Source organism: Cololabis saira, chromosome 14 (genome assembly GCF_033807715.1).
Source record: "Cololabis saira isolate AMF1-May2022 chromosome 14, fColSai1.1, whole genome shotgun sequence".
NCBI lineage: Eukaryota > Metazoa > Chordata > Actinopteri > Beloniformes > Belonidae > Cololabis > Cololabis saira.
The window spans coordinates 32911375-32933772 of NC_084600.1; the positions used below are offsets into that span (position 1 = coordinate 32911375).

Sequence of the window (22398 nt, forward strand, 5' to 3'; positions counted from 1 at the left end):
GAATTTAGACACGTTTCCCTACTGACCACTAGGTTCTGGATCCAGACCTGCCATTCCTCTACTCATTACTTATATATTTTCTTTTTATCTGGCACATTATTAAAGAAGATGTTTTAGTTTTCCTTCAGCTGTCGCTGCAGTCTTCAGTTATCTAACAGCTGTCATGTGTCATTTATCAGCTGTTTTTCAGTGAGTCTGGTTTTTTATCCCCTTTTGCAGAGCTGTCAGGCATCATAGCAAGAAGTACCTCCGTCTTACTGGTTGATATAAATGGACACACTGGCAGGAACAAAAAGCCTGACATGAAACACACCCACTTAAGTGCTGTGTTGCTACAGTTAAAATGATAACTTTGCATCAAGATGTGGATAAGGTTCTGGATCTGGACGTGAATCAGGATCTATAGATCTGGATCAGGATCTGAACAAGGATTAGGATCTAGATCTGGATCAGGCACAGGATCAATATCTGGATCAGGGGGGGATGTCAGCATTTGTGTCAGACTGACACTGACACTGTCAGTGTCGGATTGCAAATTGGTTTCCCTCTGCAGATCTGTCTAGATTCTCTTTTGTCTCTTTAAATTTCGAGATCTTTCTATAATTCCAGCGTGTGGCACCTGCGTGAACCCCACGCAAAACTCAGTGAAAATATTCTCTTTTTTTTTTTTTTTTTTTTTTTTTACCTTGTCTGCACACATATTATTGATTGATACCATGACGGTAGAAACCAAAAGTGTATATATGTGCATTATTACTATATGTAATATATACATATATATACGCACACATATGCGTACACATACATAAATATACACATACAAACCCAGTGTTTTTTTTTTTTTTTTTTTTTTTGGGGGGGGGGGGGGGGGGTGGGGGGGGGGTGGGGGGGGGGGGTGACGACATCCACTGCCAATCCAGGAAGCAGGAACACACGGAGACACACGTCAAGCACTGGAAATCTGCAACAAAAAACCACAAACAAAGCACGAAACCGGCACGGAGCCAACCAAAACACGAACAGCAATCGACCTAAATCTTGAGATCTGATCGCAGTCTGAGCTAAGCTATCGCTACCGCTACCTAAACCCAAAAACTAGAGAGCCAGCATGCAGGTGAACAAGCCAGTGTGTATGTCTATGTGTGTGTGTGTGTATGTATATGATCATGCGTGTGTGTGTGTGTGTGTGTGTGTGTGTGTGTGTGTGTGTGTGTGTGTGTGTGTGTGTGTGTGTGTGTGTGTATGCATGTGACTAAATGACTATATGTGTGTATGTGTGTATGTGTGTGTGTGTGTGTGTGTGTGTGTGTGTGTGTGTGTGTGTGTGTGTGTGTGTGTGTGTGTGTGTGTGTGTGTGTGTGTGTGTGTGTGTGTGTAATAAACCAAACAAAGCTCCACCTGAAGTGTATCTATAGTGGGGGAGGGGGGGGAGCAACCCCGCCACCCGTGAGACCAGAGGCCGACAAGGAAGAGCCCGGAACCCAGGCCACCGGCAACCCCACAGAGGGGAGAAGTAGGAGGGAGGCAACCCACCGCCTGCGAGGCCCCCCCCCCCACCCGGCGGCGGCCGAGGGGGCCCGCGGGCGGGGCCCCCACGGCGCGGAAAGAAGCAGCCAGGGATCCCGCGGCGGCGGACCGCGACCCAGGCAATCCCCGGCCACCCGGTCCGGGCCGGACACGCGGCCAGGAGGCCCTCACCCTTCAGGCCAACGACCCCCACCCGGCAGGGGGCTATACCTATACTAATAATAATATAATATACTATACATAATAATAATAATAATAATACTAATAAAAATACTAATAATAATAATAATAATAACCATCTTTGTATAATATAATATTGATAAATTATTAAGTTTTTGATGTCCTGCCAATGGAGGCTCAAATCCTCCATGGCAGGACCCTTCCATACCTTATTCTCACCGACACAGACATACAATCACGCACCGTTTCCCCCTCCCCGGGGGGGTCCAGCACCGCCAGAAGGCACCCCAGGCTGCACGGCGGGCCCCGCCAGGCCCGGGTAACCCGACCCACCTGTCCCAGGCCCAGGCCGGTGAGGGAACGCGGGTGATGTGGGACCCCCTCCCGCCCCTTGTGTTGAGTGCATGTGATTAATGCCATAAAAACAGGGAGGAGGGAGGGCCAAGTATCGATTGACACCGACCCCCCCCCCTCCCGAACTACGTGTCCTTGTCAAGTGTATTTATAAAGTGTTGAATGTGCAGTGTCTAGTTTGCTGTTAAAACCGTGAGGCGGGGAGTGCCGGGCCACGCGGGACAGTGCCCCCCACGACCCGGACCCCCCGCCTTTCGCCTATGTGCGTATGAATCGTGTAGGGGGGGCAAGAGGGGGAGCGGAGGCCGAAGCCAGGAGGCAGGACCAGCAAAGCCGGCCCTGATAAGACACCCGCGTCCCCCCACCGGCCATCCAGTAGACGGGGGCCGGCCCCCCGAGCCGGGCCAGGGCCCCACCGTACCTCCACGGGCGCCCCCGGAGCCGCCGGAGCCCCCAGACGGAGGGGGAAACGGTCCAACATCCTCCCATTCATACTGACAACATAAGACATAGATACCTGGGAATGGCGCCACCCCGCCGCCGCGCCCGCCCATGCACCCCCCGGTCAGGGGAGGCCCGATCCCCGGACCCGGCCCCCCCCCCCCCCCCCCCCCCCGAGGCCACCCCGGCGGACACCCCAAGGGTCACGGAGTCCCCACATCCGCAGGGGCACTTGGCCCCCGCCCAGCGACGGAGGACCAAGGCAGCAATGCCCCCCCAGTGAAAATATTCTCAATCATTCGGGCTGCGTTAGTGCTGGTTTGTGCAGAAAGAAATTTTGTTTGTGCTGCTTTAGTTTTTAAGATATCACGTTCTATTTCAAAGGTCATTCTAAGTTCATGCAGCCCCCTCACTTTGTCCAAAATTAACAAAAATGGTATGGTTTGTTTGTATTGCGTTAGTGCTGGTTTGTGCAGAGAAAAAATAGGCCTATCGTTTGTGCTACTTTAGTTTTGAAGATATAACCGGTTTATTATGACACGATGACGTCAAGCAGCCCCCCGACTTTGTTGATGTCTACGGTGAAGCGGGGTGATTGAAGTAATTGAATGAATGGGGATATATATTCATTCAATTACTTGTAGACATCAACAAAGTCGGGGGGCTGCGTGACGTCCACTTAGAATGACCTTTGAAATATAACGTGATATCTTAAAAACTAAAGCAGCACAAACGAAATGTCTTTCTGCACAAACCAGCACTAACGCAGCACAAACGATTGAGAATATTTTCACTGAGTTTTGCCTGGGGTGGGGGGCCAGCTTCACGCAGGTGCCTGTGGCCTGTTTTCTTCCTCAAACACATTAATGCATCAGAAAGTTAAAAAGCTGCACATTTGTTGTCAACCAGTAAGAAATGTGTTACAAGGAAATGGTTAAAAGTAGAACCCCCCACTATCGACGACTGGATTGGGATCATCTACGAGATCTACATGTTATGGAGAAGATCTGCATAACATGTCTCCATCTCAAGGTTGAGAAAGAAAACTTTTATAGGATCTGGTCCAAATGGACTGAGTATGTGAAACCAATCACATCTGATTTCATGTGAACTATTTTTAATGTGATGTATATGGGGGTATTATTGTTCCAATATTATTTGCAAAGGAAACGTTACGGACAAATCGTTTTACACACGGATCCATTTACAGATTTGCCACGGCAGAAGTGTGTCAAAATCCATGTGTACAAAGACAGCCAATCAAGAGCTCCATGGCTGATTTTTACGCACACATAAATGTGAATACAGACACACGAATCTTTTTACGCACACACAAATGTGAATACAGACAAATGTGAATACACACAAATCTTATTATACACACACAGATTGAGATACGCACACACAAATAATATTGGAACAATAATACCCCCATAGATGTAATGGTTGTTAACATGGGTGCGCTCCCTGGTTCTGGGTTTTTTTTTTTTTTTTTTTTCTGTTATTGTTTCTGATCACTGTTCATAAAAAACACCTGGAGGACAGTAGGGACAAAATCATTTAAGTTAAAGATTGAATGTAAAAACGTGTAAGATGGAATCCTGCTGTTCTAAATAAAAAGAGAATTAAAAAAAAAAGCTGCACATTTATGAACTCTTTGAAGTGTGTGAAGCCCCGCCCCCAGTAGCTCCTTCATCCAATGGAAAGCCTGTCCGCAAGAGAGAGAGAGAGGGAGAGAGAGAGGGGGTAGAAAAAGAAAAGGAGAGTAGCTGAAAGTGATAAGCAGAAACAAGAGGACCTCATCCCTCTTTCTCCTCCTCTGTCTCTTCTTCCTCCGTAGTTTCTGCTCTGACATGGCGGGCTCCTCACCCCGAACATCCAGCCCGCACACCGACCCGCTCTTCCACTTCGACCCTCCCATCACTCCTCACCCTCACCCTCCTCATCCTCACCCTCATCCTCACCCTCATCCTCACCCGCCCGGCAGAGGCGCGCCCCCGCTGCCCGGCGGGCACGCGGACTGCCGGCTGGTGGACGTGCAGGGCGCCAGCGTGGCGTCGTTCACGGTGGACGGCGCGGAGCTGATCTGCCTCCCGCAGGTGTTCGAGCTGTTCCTGAAGCACCTGGTGGGCGGGCTGCACACCGTCTACACCAAGCTGAAGCGGCTGGACATCCGGCCCGCCGTGTGCACGGTGGAGCAGGTGCGGGCGCTGCGCGGCCTCGGGGCCATCCAGCCCGGGGTGAACCGCTGCAAACTCATCCGCAGGGCCGACTTCCACACGCTGTACGAGGACTGCGCCACCGCCAGGTGAGCCCCGGGACCCGCGCTCAGGCACGGCGGCGGGAGCACCGTGATCAGGGACTCAGGGAGAGGTTTAGGATTAAAGACAAAGCAGGGAAAAAACGTCAAAAGACCTAAAAACAGGCTCGAATTATGAGTTAGTTATGGAATTCATTACATTATGATTTAAAGGTCTGTATAAACATATTTCAGTTTTAAAAGAAATTTAAAGAGAAAAAAATAGCAATGTATGGATGAAATAGTCAGAATTTATAATATATGCGTATGGAGACAGACAATCTATCTTTGATTTTTTTGTTTTTCTTTCCTTGTGATATTAACTAAGTAATTGTGCAGACCATCTGTTATTATTGTTCAATTTTGTTTTGAGGGAGGGGCAGGTATAATAAGATTTTCTTCTTCCTGCTTTTGATTGTGTTGTCATTTTACTTGTTTATTTCTTTTGTTTGCATATTTCCAGTATCGGAATAAATAAAAATTAAATTAAATTAAATTAAATTAAAATACAGTACACAAAATAATCCATAAACAAATAAATGTTATCTATGAAAATTTAAATTAACAAGATAAATCTATATTCATGCCTGAAGATTCTTTTAATTTGTTTTAAACCAACCAAGTTCCTTTTTTTAAATGATCTTGTCAGTGCTTCAGAAACAAACTGCAAATGCAAAAAAATGATAATCTGTTGATAATAATAAGCTGTTCACTGTTGATAAAAGAGCTAAAACCTCTGAAGTGATCAATTCAGAATTAAAACGAATTATTTCATGAACAAAACAGTCAAATCTGAGTTTAACATCTAAAACTGTTTAATATCTAAAACACACAGAAAAAATAGGATTTTATCTGTTTAATGAATTGATTTGAACAAAATAACATAATCGGTCATCTTCAATGTGAATAATAACTGAAAACATCTTCAGCCCTATTTACAGTAATCTCTTATTTTATTCTTTCATTTGAAAATACGTTTGAATAACCTTTTTCCATATTATGGACTAAAGAAAACGATTGATATTATTGAATATTATGGCTTTAAATACACAAATAAATAAATGAAAACATATTGCAGGAGGGAGGCCAGAGAGGGGAAACTGATATTTGGTTTGCCTCTGTGTGTGTGTGTGTGTGTGTGTGTGTGTGTGTGTGTGTGTGTGTGTGTGTGTGTGTGTGTGTGTGTGTGTGTGTGTGTGTGTGTGTGTGTGTGTGTGTGTGTGTGTGTCAACATTATGTGTGTTCGTTTAATGTGTGACAGATGTGAAATGAAAATCCCAGCTTTAAAATTAACATCAAATTTGTGTTAATCATCTTTAATCCCGTTATTCATTAAAACTTGAGCTGGAGGAGTGTGTGTGTGTGTGTGTCTGTGCGTGTGTGTGTGCGTGCGTGCGTGCGTGCGTGTGACCAGTGATGCTGCGCGTGCGTACATTGTGAAAGCACCTTGAGGACCCATAAAAGCATGTTGTTGTACATTAGAGTTTATTCAGAATAACTGAATAAAACAGTCTGAGCAGCGACGTTGGAGACACGTTATTGGTCCCGGGCCGTTGCTCGGAGGACCTGGGCCGATGCACGCACGTCCCGGACCGATATGGAATCCCTGAATCCTTTCTGACTGTCTGGAATATTTCACCTTCTTGGATCAGTGTGAATGTTCACCTGGAGACGGTCGGTAAATCAGACACACACATGTCTACATGATTGACAGAAGTGTGTGTTTGACCTTCATCCGTCACACATCCTGAACACAGTCTGAACATGAACTCATGATCTGTGATTGACAGCTGTCCTGACATAAATGTGAAACTGCACACACAAACTCCTCTCAGTTTCAGTCATAGGTTCGTTGATGGGTTCAGGTTTTCAGTTGGAGCAGGACTGGTCTGACTGGTTCTGGCTGGGTCAAACTGGGTTCAGAGTGTGTGTGCATCTGTGAGATAAAAGACATCTTGTCCCAGTTTAATTAAATGTAGGATCCAAACACACACATTGACACATGAGTGGTTCAGAGGAATTTAATTTACTGGCGAACGGAGTTTAGTCTCAGAGCCGTCAATCAAAGTTGACCTCTGTGCCCCCCAGTTAAAACTAGGGTCCAGTTAGAAACAGAGTCCAGTCTGAACCAGGGTCCAGCTAAAGCCAGGCTCCACTTAGATACAGAGTCCAGTTACAGCGAGAGTCCAGATAGAACCAGGTTTCATATAGAACCAGCTGGAAATAAATTGCTGTTGGATTAGGGTTTCTGCTGGTAAAGAGAAAAAAGTCAAAATTTCGAGAAAAAAGTCAAAATGTTGAGGAAAAAACTCAAAATGTTGAAAAAAAAGTCAAAATTTCGAGAAAAAAGTTAAAATGTTGAGGAAAAAACTCAAAATGTCGAGAAAAAAGTCAAAATTTCGAGAAAAAAGTCAAAATTTCGAAAAAAAGTCAAAATGTCGAGGAAAAAAGTCAAAATGTCGAGAAAAAAGTCAAAATGTTGAGTAAAAACTCAAGATTTCGAGAAAAAAGTTAAAATGTTGAGGAAAAAACTCAAAATGTTGAGGAAAAAACTCAAAATGTTGAAGAAAAAACTCAAAATGTCGAGAAAAAAGTCAAAATTTCGAGAAAAAAGTCAAAATTTCAAGAAAAAAGTAAATTTCAAGAAAAAAGTCAAAATGTTGACGAAAAAACTCAAAATGTCGAGAAAAAAGTCAAAATTTCGAGAAAAAAGTCAAAATGTGAGAAAAGTTTTGCAGGAAAAATATGATTACTCTAAGCAGAGTTGAAAATGAGAAGAACCTTTGATTGAAAAATACCACAGCCGATCAATAGGTGGTGGTAATTCACATTTTTTGTTGCTGTTTGCAAACGGCAGGCAGCATAAAACGATATAAAAAAGAACACATTGGTAGATATTTCTGTGTCATTATCAGACTTTTGTAGCCCTTGATGACGTATTGATAACGGCCTTTAATTGGAATCAGATGTGTTGAAGCAGGGAAACATCTAAAACACCCAGGACACGGCCCTGGAGGACCAAGTGCCCACCCCAGTGATAGATGGACGGATTATGGATAGCTGGATGGAGGGATAGATGATGGATGGGTCAATGGATGATGGAAAGATGGATGGATGGAGGAATGGATAGATGATAAAGGAATGGTACTGTAGGTTGATGGATGGAAAGATGGATTATGGGCAGATAGATAGAGGGGTGGATGATGGTTGGATGGATGGATGGATGGATGGATGGATGGATGGATAGAGGAGTGAATGATGGCCGGATGGATGGCTGGATATTTACTCTGCTGCCTTTGACTTAAATAAATTTATTAGATCTGTATTTTAAGAGATTATGTCCAAAGATTTTTGCTGATTGTCGTGTGTCTGGTTATAAACTCTGAGTTTTCTGTGTTGTTTTGCCTTTTCACTTTGCGATAAAATACGAGCGTCTCATCGTCGGGGATGATTGACAATGATGATGGAAGGCCTTCAGGACAGAGAGAGAGAGATTAAACAGATTCATTCATGGAGGCAACGTTAAAGCTGATCTCAGAGCTGTTTGAAGTCTTTGAGCTGAAAATCCTCCTGGTCGTTGAGGTGGTCATCATCCTGCTGTGTTTGTAACTCTGATTCTGTCTCCAGCTCTCGTCCAGGTCGTCCTCCTAAGAGAACGCTGGGGGTGACCAACCTGACCGATGGCTCCAGGCTTCTCCCACACAGTCTGCTTAGCCCTGCCCTACTTCCTCAGACAGGTGAGTAAAACAAGCACAAAGACAAGGAGAGCCTTTATGCGTCCATAAATACATGTGTAACAAATAATCCAACTTCTTACTGTAACAAAAGATAAAACAAGGAAAAATAAGTAGAAACTACATTTCTAAACTGTAGACATTTCTAAAAATCCGAGGAGGTCACTTCAAGTTTTCTCTACGTTATTGTCAGCCAGAGTACTCAACCCCCACTAGTGGAAACACAGCTAATGATGCAACCCTAGTGTCATAGAAGGTCCTGCACTCCAAAGGGTAGGACAGGATGAAAAATATAGCAGGGAAATAAGAACCAGTGAGAAAAATAAAACCGTGTGGTTGTCTTGTCCAATCCAGTTTGTTGTTGACAGGAACACCCAGGTGGGACCCAAATGTCTCGTTATGATTAGTTCATGTAGTCCAGGGTTAATTTCTTCTGCACACTGCAGAGATTCTCTCTTTCTCTGCTGGTCTGGAAAGACCCCATCGTCCTCCTGGAACATCTAGAGGAGTGAAGAAAGCCTGGGCCTGTCTGATTAGACTGCTGCCACCGTGACATGAACCTGGATGAGAGGAAGATGTTGTCCGATCTAGGGCTGTTCGATTAATCGATTTTAAATCGTAATCGCGATTATGTAATTAGAACGATGTTAAAACGTGAAAATCGTAAAATCGATTTTGCACACATATTAATGATTGATGGAAATACCTCTCAATACCTGCGACAAGTGCCCCATCGGAGAGGCTCTTTAGTGTAGGAGGGGGCGTTGTAACATGCCACCGGGCATCCCTCAAGCCAGATGCGGTAGACTCGTGTTCCTTGCAAAAAACTTGCAAATGTGAATAGCAAATGTAATGACTGACATTACACACCTCTACCTCCTTCATGGGTTGCATTATTATTTAGCATGCAAAGACCCAGTTTAGTTTAATTAGAAAATGTCTTGTTTTATTTAATTGGAAATATAACTTACTGTATGTTTGCAAGTGCTGATTTGCTGATTTTTTTTTCCAGAGATAAAACTTTATATTTTATTATATTTTTTTTAAACTTTTTTTCAACTTATTTTACAGAGTTTTGCACTTTATTCATTCATTTTTGGTTTAATAAGAGCAAAGTTTGCACTTAAAGCCCAATGGGGCAAATGTTCAATAAAAAAACAGCATATTTGAAATCATTTCTTTGCCTTTTGTCAATTCACAAAATAATCGTAATCGAAAATCGGATTTTGAGAGAAAAAAATCGAGATTTTATTTTTAGGCAAAATCACATCTTAGATGATAACTTGTCACACTGTCAGATGTCAAAAAACACCAAAAAGCAGAAAGATGCATCCTACCAAGCTCCACCCCATGTTTTTTTTAATTCAAAGTTATTTTCTCTTCTCACCACATCACGACAAACCTGAAAGCATTGATGTTGTTGAAGAACACACAGGAACAGTGTGGGAGTGTCTGTCAGTGTGCAGCCTCAGGAAGAATGTGGTTACACTCATGAGATCAGTTTAATCTCTCTCTCTCACACACACACACACACACACACACACACACACACACACACACACACACACACACACACACACACACACACACACACACACACACACACACACACACACACACACACACACACACACACACACACACACACACACACACACACACACACACACACAGAAAAACGCTTCAGGTCAGACTCTCATCTGTCAATCATCTTGATGTCTGCCAATTAATGTTTCTAATTATAGTTTAGATCAGAGCTGCTGGAGGAGGTTTAAAAGTCCCATCTGTCTGTCACACAGATGTCCTCACATTTGTATCTAGAAGACTGAAATGCTCCTTCAATGGTCCATCACTGCTTCATCAATGTTCCATAATCAGAATCAACTTTATTATCCCGGTCTGTGTAAACATACCAGGAATTTGATATGGCAGACTTTATCTCTGATTATATCTATTTCTGTGCAGACCTTACTATCCATTGCAGTCTGTACCTGTCCTGTTTGGGGGACGGATCCCAAAAAATAAATGAAAATGTATGCATTTGATTCTGGATTATACTTCCCAAGAGCTGCATGTATAAAATGAACAAGATTGGCCCTAGCACTGAACCCACCCTAGCGTCTGAGCTGGCAGGTGAAGTGTCATTAAACTGGCAGGTTTGTGGTTGTGGAATGAACAAATGGCTGCAGCAGGTCCAACAGATCCTGGATGAAGCTCCAACAGTCCTCCATGCAGGTGTTGTTTCATTAGCACCGTCTAAAATAAGGATGTGTTGTCAGATATGATCGGCATTAATGTGTTAGGATAAGCAAAGCTAAGATAAAGTGGCTAGCTCATGGTGAATGAGCATACAGGGGTGTGTTCCATCCAACTACCAGTCTTCTTGGTTCTGGCTACCTATGCTGGGGGGGGGGCATTGGCCACAAACAAGCAGAGGTGTCAAAAGTATTCACATTCATTACTCAGGTAGAAGTATAGATACTCGAGTTTAAAAATACTCCTGTAGAAGTTGAAGTATCAACTCAAGTGTTTTACTCAAGTAAAAGTATAAAAGTACTGGTTTCAAAACTACTTAAAGTATAAAAGTAAAAGTAATGTAAGGGGGAAAAAAGCCATTAAGGACAAAAGCCATTGAAAATGAATGCATCTTAGTATAATGCAAATATATTAAAGAACCATATATGTGTACTATTGAGCATTAACATGTGTTTCAGAGAGCAGAAGATATGATGACTAGTTGCCTATAAGTATTGTAATGGTGCAAAAAGTCAAACTTCAGAGACATGTTATCATTTATCCTAACCTTTATTGGAATGTACATCCAAGTTTAGTTGCAGGAATCTGAGGGAACGGATGTAAGAACAAAACTGGACAAGAACATCTGAAACAACCACAACCAAATTCACTCTATCCGGATGGAGCAATTTAACTGGATAGTTTTTTTTTTTAAAGGCCGAAATGAAATAGAGTAACAAGGCTGTTTTTAAAATGTAAGGAGTAAAAAGTACAGATAATTGCGTGAAAATGTAAGGAGTAAAAGTAAAAAGTCGTCTGAAAAATAATTACTCCAGTGAAGTATAGATAACCAACATTTCTACTTAAGTAAGGTAACAAAGTATTTGTACTTTGTTACTTGACACCTCTGCAAACAAGCCATTGGCTAAGCTTGGCGTCAATCAGAAAACCAAACCCCTAATTATGCATTAAGTTGTAGTTAGATTTACCTTACGAGGAGCATAAAAGATTCCCCAGGTACATAAGTCTAACTACACAAACAGTTGTTTTAGCAGACTGTAAATATGTTTATTTCTGCTGTAAAGTTAAACATTTTAATATGGTAATAGTGGTTGGTAGAGAAACCGAACCAAAAGCCTGGATCCGGACAGCACTATTTGGACATATAATGCTAGTTCACGCTAGGCTACTAGGCTGGAATTAGCCGTGATTGTTTTGTTTTACTGGTCAGAAACTGGTTTGAAACTCAGAGCAACATTCCGTGTCCCAGTTTCATGAAGTGAGATCAAACCAGGTGATGAAGCTGAGAACAGACACTTTTCTTGTGTTTTATTCATCAGTTAACGAGCCACAGGCAGGACCGCCCCCCTCGTTAGCAGCGGACCCTCATTAATACCATCCGAGTTAATTAGAGATGCTAGTTAACGAGGCCAAATGGCTTCAGGGACAGAGCGGTGGCCGAGAGACAGCACTGGATATACTCTGATTAATTATTGATCAGTTATTAAGTCCCTAGAAACATTATCTCCAGACCCACCCCCACTCCTCCAACCTCAAGGACAAAAATGTCCAAAAGAATTAAACTGGCTCACTGATAAATACCTGGTTATTTAAGTGTAACCACATAGCCCTGATCTGTGGCCAAAGCCTGTTCCAGATTGGATTTCTGCTGACGTGGCCCCCCCTGTGGACACACGCAGACTCTGGTGGGCCGGTGACCATGTGTCGTCCTGTCTGCAGGTCTGACAGCGGCAGTGGCCATGGCTGAGGCTCTGAAGCTGCAGAAAATGAGGATGAGGATGCATTTCCATGGCAGCAGCAACACTCAGCAGCAGTCGGAGACGGAGAACGATGATGCAGGTTTGATTACCTAGATCAGTGGTTCTCAACCTGGGGTCCGGGCCCCCCCTGGGGGGGCGCCAGAGATCTCTGGGGGGGCGCGAAAATTTGTCTGCTTTGAAATTATGCAGTTGTAGGGCTGTTCGATTAATCGATTTTAAATCGTAATCGCGATTATGTAATTAGAACGATGTTAAAACGTGAAAATCGTAAAATCGATTTTTCACTTTTTTTTTTTTTTTTTTTTTTTTAACCTTGTCTGCACACATATTAATGATTGATTGATGGAAATACCTCTCAATACCTGCGACAAGTGCCCCATCGGAGAGGCTCTTTAGTGTAGGAGGGGGCGTTGTAACATGCCACCGGGCATCCCTCAAGCCAGATGCGGTAGACCGGCTCGTGTTCCTTGCAAAAAACTTGCAAATGTGAATAGCAAATGTAATGACTGACATTACACACCTCTACCTCCTTCATGGGTTGATTATTATTTAGCATGCAAAGACCCAGTTTAGTTTAATTAGAAAATGTCTTGTTTTATTTAATTGGAAATATAACTTACTGTATGTTTGCAAGTGCTGATTTGCTGATTTTTTTTTTCCAGAGATAAAACTTTTTTTCAACTTATTTTACAGAGTTTTGCACTTTATTCATTCATTTTTGGTTTAATAAGAGCAAAGTTTGCACTTAAAGCCCAATGGGGCAAATGTTCAATAAAAAAACAGCATATTTGAAATCATTTCTTTGCCTTTTGTCAATTCACAAAATAATCGTAATCGTAATCGAAAATCGGATTTTGAGAGAAAAAAATCGAGATTTTATTTTTGGGCAAAATCGAACAGCCCTATGCAGTTGTAAAAATTATATTTGCGAATGAGTCATTCATAAGACATTGTTAGGAATAATTTATGAATGTCTTGAATATTTTTTGTGTTTTTTATACACTGGTGACAAACACAGGAAATGATTTAATTCCTTATTATTATATCATTACTCAACATTTAATCTACTCCGACAGGTTGTTAAAGGAAAAATGTAAAAAAATGTTGGTCTCATATTAAAAAATACATTTTTCAGAAATATTTTTACGTCCTTTTATGTCCTTTTGTGCGTATTTTATACATTGGTGACATTGGAGAAAAACAAAGTCATATGTATACAGAGTAAAACAAAGAGAAATGTATCAGAAAAACATAATTAATGTTCATTTTATCAATTAAAAGACTATTTTGGTGCTAGTACGTACGGGTCGGGGGGCCTGGCTGGTCTTAGACACAAGTAGGGGGGGCTCCATGGAAAAAAGGTTGGGAACCACTGACCTAGAACAACAGAAACTCCTCACACCCTCTCCCTGTTCCCTCCTCTCCTCATCTTCTCGTCTCCTCGGTAGGCAGTGAAGGAACCTGGAATGAGGAGCAGTGCCTCCTGGCTGCTCCTTCTTTGGCTGTTGCCCCCCAGGCCGGTTCCCTCGCCCTCCGCGCTCTGCAGCACCACAGCTCGCTGTTGGCCAACTGTGAATCACAGCTTGTCACTGATAATAATATAATTGATCATTGATTTCTAACTGTTTTGTAGCGCAGCATCAGCAATGCCGTCTCTGTCTCTGCTTCTGCAGGTTTGTCTGATCTTCCTTTTATGGTAATGTCACACCCACTTCTTCCTGTGGGCCTGCCCCCCGCCAGCGTTGCCATGGCAATGGACCAGATGAGTCAACTGAGAAGCTTGGCCAACATGGCCGCCACGCCACAGACAGAAGAGACCAAGGTGACCTCTAGCAGCACTAATGTTAGGAGCATCAATGCTAGCTGTAGGAGCCGCATTTAAGTTTATTTACAATTTGTGTTGTTTAATAGTAAAATATTAAGTGTGCGCCTTCCTCCCTCCTCAGGTGGGGAGGCTGGCGCTAGTCTTTAAATTGGTGGTGGTGACGTATGACGCAAGAAGGCGGAGAGCAGCGACACTGTCATTGACTGCGGCTGCAGGATGAGCAGGGGAATGGCCTCTGATATTTGCTGATAGAACTCAAGGACTCTATGTCACCTTTTCTTTGAACTTTGTTATTTTGCAATAAATAAGCATAAATCAACACGCTCTTTTGGATTGTTTAAAGGACAGCTGGGAGTCTGACACCTGTTAAAGCCTTCTCATGGGGCAAACAAATAGGAATGAATGAGCTAATGGAAAACTCATATTTAGGTTTTTGCCCCTACAATTTGTCAATGACAGTGTCGCTGCTCTCCGCCTTCTTGCGTCATACGTCACCACCACCAATTTAAAGACTAGCACAGCTTACGAACTGCAAGAGGAGCGTAGTCGTAGAGTTAGAATCCTGGACCTTGTCTTTTTTATTGAAAAGCAGGCTCGGATAGCAGCAAAGGATGAATAGGATATAGTTGTACTTCATCACTATTTAATCATTACTGCATTACATAAAGGCTTTACCTCTGAATAATCAGGTGAATGAACATCCTCTGCTAGTTTAAAACAGCAGTAGCGGCAATCACAATAATTTGTTAAAAACTAAAGAGGTTTCTGTCAATCGTCTTCAAAATTCGAGATCTTCTTTGTTTTGAATAGAAGTCTCGCAGGAGGAGATACAGAGAGTTACAGAAATACGACTGAGAACTAGAAGAGTTATGCTCATGAAAACACCATTCAATGGAAACACCCTAACCTTAATCCACCAACTCCCCAGTGGTATCTTGTATCTTTACTGCAGATTCAGAGTTTCAATTTTATTTTGCAAAAAAGTGAAATGGAAATCCACCTTTAGACGAATATAATTGAATTCAAAAATATTTGGACTGAATTACTTTACATTACCTTTAGCAGATAATTACTAAATTGGGCTGCATTCAATAATTTTTTTTGTCTGAAGTGTCTTCATATGATTTATGTTGGGGATTGCTGAATGTTCTGCTAATCCTAACTCCACTCTTGGAGCTCAGGACTCCGTCACAAGAAACCCCGCTCCCAGCGAAGGTGGATTCCACCCTCAGCAACGAACCAACCAATCATCTTGTAGAGAGTCCTCATGCTCCTCCTCCTCATCACCTGCTCCAGAACACACACAAGAACTGGGTCAGAACACACACACACATGCCAACAGACAAATACACACACATCTCCTTGTGTTAGTACTTCGTGGGGACAGTGATTGTTATAATAATATTGTTGGGTCTTTTCATTTTAAAGTTTAATTATCTGAACAGATGAATACTGTTGAAAGTGCATCACCTTCAGATTTGATGTTTGTTTTGTAAAATGCCTAAAATGCCAAATGTCCTCACAATGTGACAAATGTCCCCGCAGTGCCAGTTGAACAAGAATGAATAAACAGAGAATTACGTAACCGTACGAGTTGCTGCAAAAATTTTAAATCTAAACTCAGAGTTAATTTTTTCACTCCACAGATGGTGAGAGACCCGAGCCAGACGACAGGGATAAAAACAATGAAGGTGTGTGTCTATGTGAAGAGATGGTACTTGAACACATCTTGAGGCATTTAGAGACCCCAGATCTTCAGATATTTTGTTAATGTAAATGAAAAGAGATGTCGTCTCCATCATCGCTCCTCTTCGGTTTTTTTTCTGACATCTTCAGCTTCTTGTTAAATCAGATTCTTGATATAAAAAAAATTAATGACAGCTGCAGGCACTGGAAACACTGGAAACACTGGAAACATGATCCCATCTGCACCACTTTATGAAGCACGGTTATTGATATTATTGGTCTCCTCCAGGAATTACAGGTTTCCTTTAGATTGTTTCACATTTTGGGCATTTCCTAGGGAAATGCCTAAAATCTGCTAGTCCTGGGTTCAGTTCTATTAGTTCTGGTTTTAGTTCTGGCTTTTTTCAATTAGTCCAGGTTTTAGTTCTACTAGTCCTGGTTTCAAACGTGCAGATTTGATCAGATAACGCAGGTAACTGAGACATGGTGGGCGTGTTCCCATCAGCTTCTAGATTTTTCTCATTCCGCCCGTTTACTAATTTAGATGAACTGTAGTTGAGGGGAGTCTGTTCTTGCCAACATGTGGCTTTGTAGTAAGATGTCAAAGCTTAAAAAACCCTTTTCATAAAAACTTGTGCAGATCTTGATGGCTAGCTGATGATGATATGTTCAGTTGATTCAGGTGTGGTGAAGCAAGGAAAACGTCTAAAACATGCAGGCCTGTGGCCCTCCAGGATCAGGGTTCACCGCCCCTGGTCTACAGTTTCCTACATATGTTAAAAGTTCATATTTGACATGAAAAAGGGAATTACCTAAATAAGCTGCAGGTTTTAGAAAAGCACATTTTTATAAAATATTAATGCTGTTTCTGAATAGAAATAATATCACATTTTAAAAGTGTCCACGGGTCTTATTTTCCTTTTCAACCTCCAGATGACTGTATTTTGCCCCTCCCACTCCTCAAACTGACCAATGACAAGCTACCTAGCAGGTGTCAATCACCCTCGGTCAACAATACAAATACAACGTTCGCTCCGGTGCTTCTGGCTGAGGGACTGTCGTCCATGGAAACACTTCTGACCAACGTACAGGTGAAGGCGTTACTTACTTGAGATGATTTAGTTACAGGCAGTACTCGAGTTGAGGGGGGATGGCATCCCCCCTGAAATAAAAACGGTCAAAATCATCCACCTGTAAAACTGCCATCCCCCATTTCCATCCCTTATGTCATTTCATCAATGAATGTGGTTTTATTGCTATTTCAACATTTAGTCATCACCAGAAAAATAACACCAGAAAAATAACTTATTTGACAATTTTCACTCTCATTACAAGCAAAAAAAATCTTGTTCCACTGGCAGATTTTTCTACTTATTTTCAGAATCAGAATCAGAATCAGCTTTATTGGCCAGGTTCGAACATTGTCCAACAAGGAATTTGACTCCGGTAATTTCGCTCTTTGGTAATAAAAATAAACAATAAACAAATAAACAATAAACAAATGTGGTATTTCTATGTACAGTATAAACATTTTAAAGGTGTAGCAGTTTGAGGTAGTGAGAAGGACAGTTCTGAATAAAAATGGAATAAGTATAACCTATTTACAATTTTAACAGACAATTATACAAAAAATACAAAAAAATTATACAAGAGAAATACAAAAGTGAGAGGTGCAGCAGAGTGAGGCAGACATGATTATTTAAAGAGGGTGCTAAGTCTTGTTTTAAGTGTAATGAAATTTCTTTTACTAAAATGAGACATTTTAACTAGAAATAAGACAAATATTCTTGTTAAGATTTTGAGTTTTTGCAGTGATCCATGTTACTTATCCTGTGAAGGACAGAGTCATATTGATAAGTTCAGAAAACTGTTTTTTATTGTTGTGTTTTGATGTATTTGATGTAAGCCCAGTGGATATTTAAAGCTTACAGAAGGCTGCATTTAACTGCTGCTATGTCATTCCTGCAGTATTTCTGCAGGTGTTTTGGTCACTGCTATTATTTGTAATATATTATATTATTTGTATTCAGCACAAATTATCTGTCCCCATATGATAAAATCCACCATCCCCCCTGATTTTTTTTTTTACAACTCGAGTACTGGTTACAGGTAAATCAGTTACATGAGGTGCACAGGAGGCAGCAAGCTGAAGTCTTGACTGAAGATACCATAATGCAGTTCTGAGTGATTTTTCTGTGGTGTTCTTCAGAGTCTCCTGAAGGTAGCGATGGATTGCACTCGTTCCCAGAACAAACAGAAGCAGCTGGAGAGGGCTGAGTTGAAACTAGAGTTGGACCAAGAACGAGATGTCCGACAGACACTTCAAAGACAGCTGAGCAGCGAGTTGCAGACGCGAGGTGAGATGTTGCAGATACTCAAACTCCTCTTGGTCATCTTCCTCCAGGTCTGGAGGCTCCAAGGTTCTACCCAGTACCTTGGATGTTTCTGAGTATGCAAGGAATTGAAGAGTTCCTAGAATCTGCTGGAGCCACTCCAGGACCACAACAGACTGAAGATCTAGACCTCTGTGATCCATAAGTCAACATTTTTATGGGTCGCCTAATAGACGAGGTTTCCTGGTCATCTAACAGCCGAGGTTTCTCTGTTATCTAGTGGCTAAGGTTGCTGACTTGGCAAAAGTGTGACAACAAATAGCAGCAGAGACAGTCAAACAAACAGTAATCGTTTGCAGAGGGGCACTATCTGTCCAAATAGTAGACCTTTTAGTAACCTAGAAAGACCCTTGATCGTCAAAGGTAGGATTGCTCTGCTGGAGGACCCAGCTGCACCAGAATCATGGCTGCAGCTTTATCCAGGACCATGACTGAAACCATTTGTGTCCTGATTGTATTTGTCAGCGTTGATGCAGAGGAGGCTGAAGAAGGAGAAGAGGGCTAAGAGGAGGCTGCAGGAGGCCCTGGACTTCGAGTCGAGGAGGAGAGAGGAGGTGGAGCAAACGCTTGAACTGTCTGAGTCCTTCACAGGTCAGAAAACCAATTTAACAAAACACACTTAAACAGCTATCCTTGTCTCCGAGTTACATCATGTTCCTTCCAGATCTTCAGTCCAGCAGACCTGAAGGTGATTGGCTCTTATTTTAAATACTCTTCAGGTGTAAAAAAAGCATGTTTGTTTTCAGATGCAGTGACTCCTGAGAGGAAACAAGAAAACCATCAGCGGGAAAACACTGGAGCTCACGGTAACGATGACACTGCAGTCGAGAACATCAACTATGTTCTTATGTAGTTCCTCTCTAGTCCAACAACCCCCCACGGTGCTTTTACACACACACGCACGCACGCACGCACGCACGCACGCACGCACGCACGCACGCACGCACGCACGCACGCACGCACGCACGCACGGATATTATTAATTTATTTATTGGACAACTTTTTATTTTATATCATACTACCGCAATGAATTAGATGACATTATAATTAACGTAAAAAGAAGCCTAGGTAATGAAGCTGGAACTGGTGAGATGTGATCTCTGTCCCCAGTTCTAGTTGGAACTCAGTTCTAACTAGAATAACTAGTTAAATCGGGGACTCAGCTGGTTTGCTTTCACACTGAACTTTGTGAAACAAACCGAACCCTCTGAATAACGTAGTCTCCTCCTCGTCTGTGGTGATGCTGTCTCAAGCGTTACTGAAGGATGCGACAAGACAAAGACGAAGGAGAACCCTCTCATCTATATGTTAATGCAGCTCTCATTCATCGCTAGTTAGTTTGTAAACTTCATTTTTCTTGTGTTTGCAGTAATTGTCATCATTTTTTTGTCAGATCATTCTTCTATCAGAGCTTTTATCTCGTCCTGTCTCCACATCTGACATTGAAACATTTCCCCTGGAAATTGCACGTTTGTTTAGGTTGTGTTTACCCACAATGCCCCACATTGTTGTCCATTTCCTGCATTTGGTTATCTTGAAGGCGACCAAGTCACTTTCAGGTGGACCAGTTTGTTTCTTTGATCAGCATCAGAGTCTGATAGCATGTTTGCACGTCCCCAAACGAACCAGACTTTCTGAACAAACCACCTCTGGTCCATTCAGAGTGGATTAACCCGGTCTGGTGTAAATACAGTGAGTTTTGTGTACGTCAACAATGTGAAATTATTAAAGAAAATGTAACTGTTTCTATTGTTGTCCAAAGGAAACCAAGCGTTCATCAAACCTCTTCTCTTCTGAGGACTCATCTGAAGGACGGAGGGATGAGGAGGAGACGAATAGAAGGATCAAGCAAACACAAAGGACTCAAACTCCCACCAGCACCTGTTCTCAGTCTGTTCCTTCCTCCTCTGTTCAGATTTTACATTTCTCCCTGATCAGCTTACAGGCCCCGGCCTCTTCTGAAACTACACCTGGCAGAGCCACACGTGAACCCTGATGGATGTGTCTTTGACCTGTACTCACTGGAAGCCTTTTTATTCAAGCGGTTCTGCCTAGAGAAATGTGGAGAGAACCAGAAGCCCTTGACGTTCAGTCAGGAGTGATTGGGGTCGGGGGAGGGTCTCATGTCATGTGACTGATGCGGATCATGACTCTGACCAAAGATATATATTATAAAGGCTAGATGACTCACCTGCGCCGCTGGCCAATGGAGTCGAACGTCCGCACTTGTCAGTCAGATCGATCACTGCTGACATTGTTTTAGTGGTGCACAAACTTTTTAAATAGGGGTGTAACAATATATCGTGCCACGAAATTTCGCGATACAAAAACGTCACAATACGTGTCGTGGAGGTGACAAACTGTATCGCAATATTGGGTTATTAATATTAATCTATTGTGTTGACTAGGAACGCACATCCGACCGCCCCTCGACCCGCGGACCAAAATCTTACTCCGCTCAGAAGAAAGTAATACCGTTTTTGCGGTCCCGATCCCGGGAAAATATTTGTACTTGTATGAAACTAAAGATGCATAATGCAAACCTGACATTTACTTTTAGTTCAGTTTATGGAAAATGGTTGGCCTGGCTTTCTCTTTAAAACTTAAACAGTTATAAAGCATTACAAACTGTAACAATAGGGCAAATGCACAGCATTGTTTTGTATTTTGTGTCTTTCAAATAAAAGACCATTTTTTCCAGTCATATGTTCCTCATTCAAGGTTGTTACAAAAAAATACTGCTATAATATCGTATCGTTATCGTGACCTCAATATTGTGTATCGTACCGTATCGTGAGATTAGTGTATTGTTACACCCTTATTTTTAAATAACCATAACTTTCTAGATTTGTTTTACCGATTTTCAAGTGGTTTGGTTTGTTATAAACGTCAGAGATGTAGTTATGACACTGCATACTAATGAATGATTATAAGATACCAGATAACCATGGACTTTCATATGAAAATAAACAGATAGGTGCAATAAACCCACACAAGCTATTTGTGTTAAATCAATATCTGCCATAAAGAATCCAGCCTTTATTATATATATCTTTGACCCATGGCATGTGACTGATGTGGATCCTATGACTCTGACCTGGGCCAGGTGGCTAATGCAGGTCATGTGACTGGTGCGGGCCTCTCACTGGCTCCTTCAATCAGTTACTTTCATATTTTCAAGTATTGATTCTATCAGATTCTATCAAAACATCAGTTTAACTTGAAACATGAAATTGATGAATCAAACTGTTTTGATTGGTCTTTTCTCAGCGTGTGGACTGAGCACACGCAGCCTCAGACTAAATGCTAAGATTATGTTCATATCTGAGTCCTAAATGTTTCTTAAATTTTTAAAAGTTCTCATTTAAGTTTCTACAGATGAAGGCAGATGGTTTTGTTTCTCCACTACTGTACCGATGTTTAACCAACAGACGGGACCACCCTTCAGTGATGTCAACAGTGAAACCCACTGCAGAGTAACGCTGATCCAGATGTCTTCATGGCTGATGTTGCCACAGCCGTCAGCTTGTTTAGTGTTGTGCTAACAGACACCTGAACTTTCCAGAGCAACAAACACCCAAAACATCTGCTTTGGTCTGCACAGCTGCCAATGAGGTGATCAATGATGATGCTCAGCAGAATCTGACCGCATCTTCCCCTCTTAAATCCTCTGGAAGCAGTTCAGAGGTACTTAAAGTTGCTTATGATTTTTTTTGTCTTTTTTGGTTAAATAAATAAGGGAATGGTTAGAATCTTTATATCTGTTGTTTGTCTGAGGTTATAGTTCTCTAAAATGCACTATAGCCCAAATGTTTTATCCTTAAAAAGAAAAAAAAAAAAAAAGTTTACTCATGACTGTAAACTTTAAAACACACCTGAGTTGATTTAAATTGCTGTTTAAAAGTTCTGTCGTTGCTTGTTTCTTTAATTATTAATTATGATC

General features: G+C 42.0%; 1 protein-coding gene across 1 annotated transcript; it reads left to right on the forward strand.

The window, feature by feature from the left end:
* The first annotated feature begins 3044 nt into the window (after positions 1 to 3044).
* On the forward strand, positions 3045 to 20910 carry dacha (dachshund a). The gene is made up of 13 exons (XM_061739261.1): positions 3045 to 3083; positions 4385 to 4463; positions 4519 to 4810; positions 8429 to 8538; positions 12511 to 12630; positions 14225 to 14373; positions 15558 to 15690; positions 16023 to 16067; positions 16996 to 17153; positions 18272 to 18419; positions 18921 to 19046; positions 19175 to 19261; positions 20218 to 20910. Exons 1-13 carry the CDS (start codon positions 3045 to 3047, stop codon positions 20250 to 20252), a joined length of 1521 nt encoding a protein of 506 aa, XP_061595245.1. The 3' UTR covers positions 20253 to 20910.
* The last annotated feature ends 1488 nt before the right edge of the window (positions 20911 to 22398 follow it).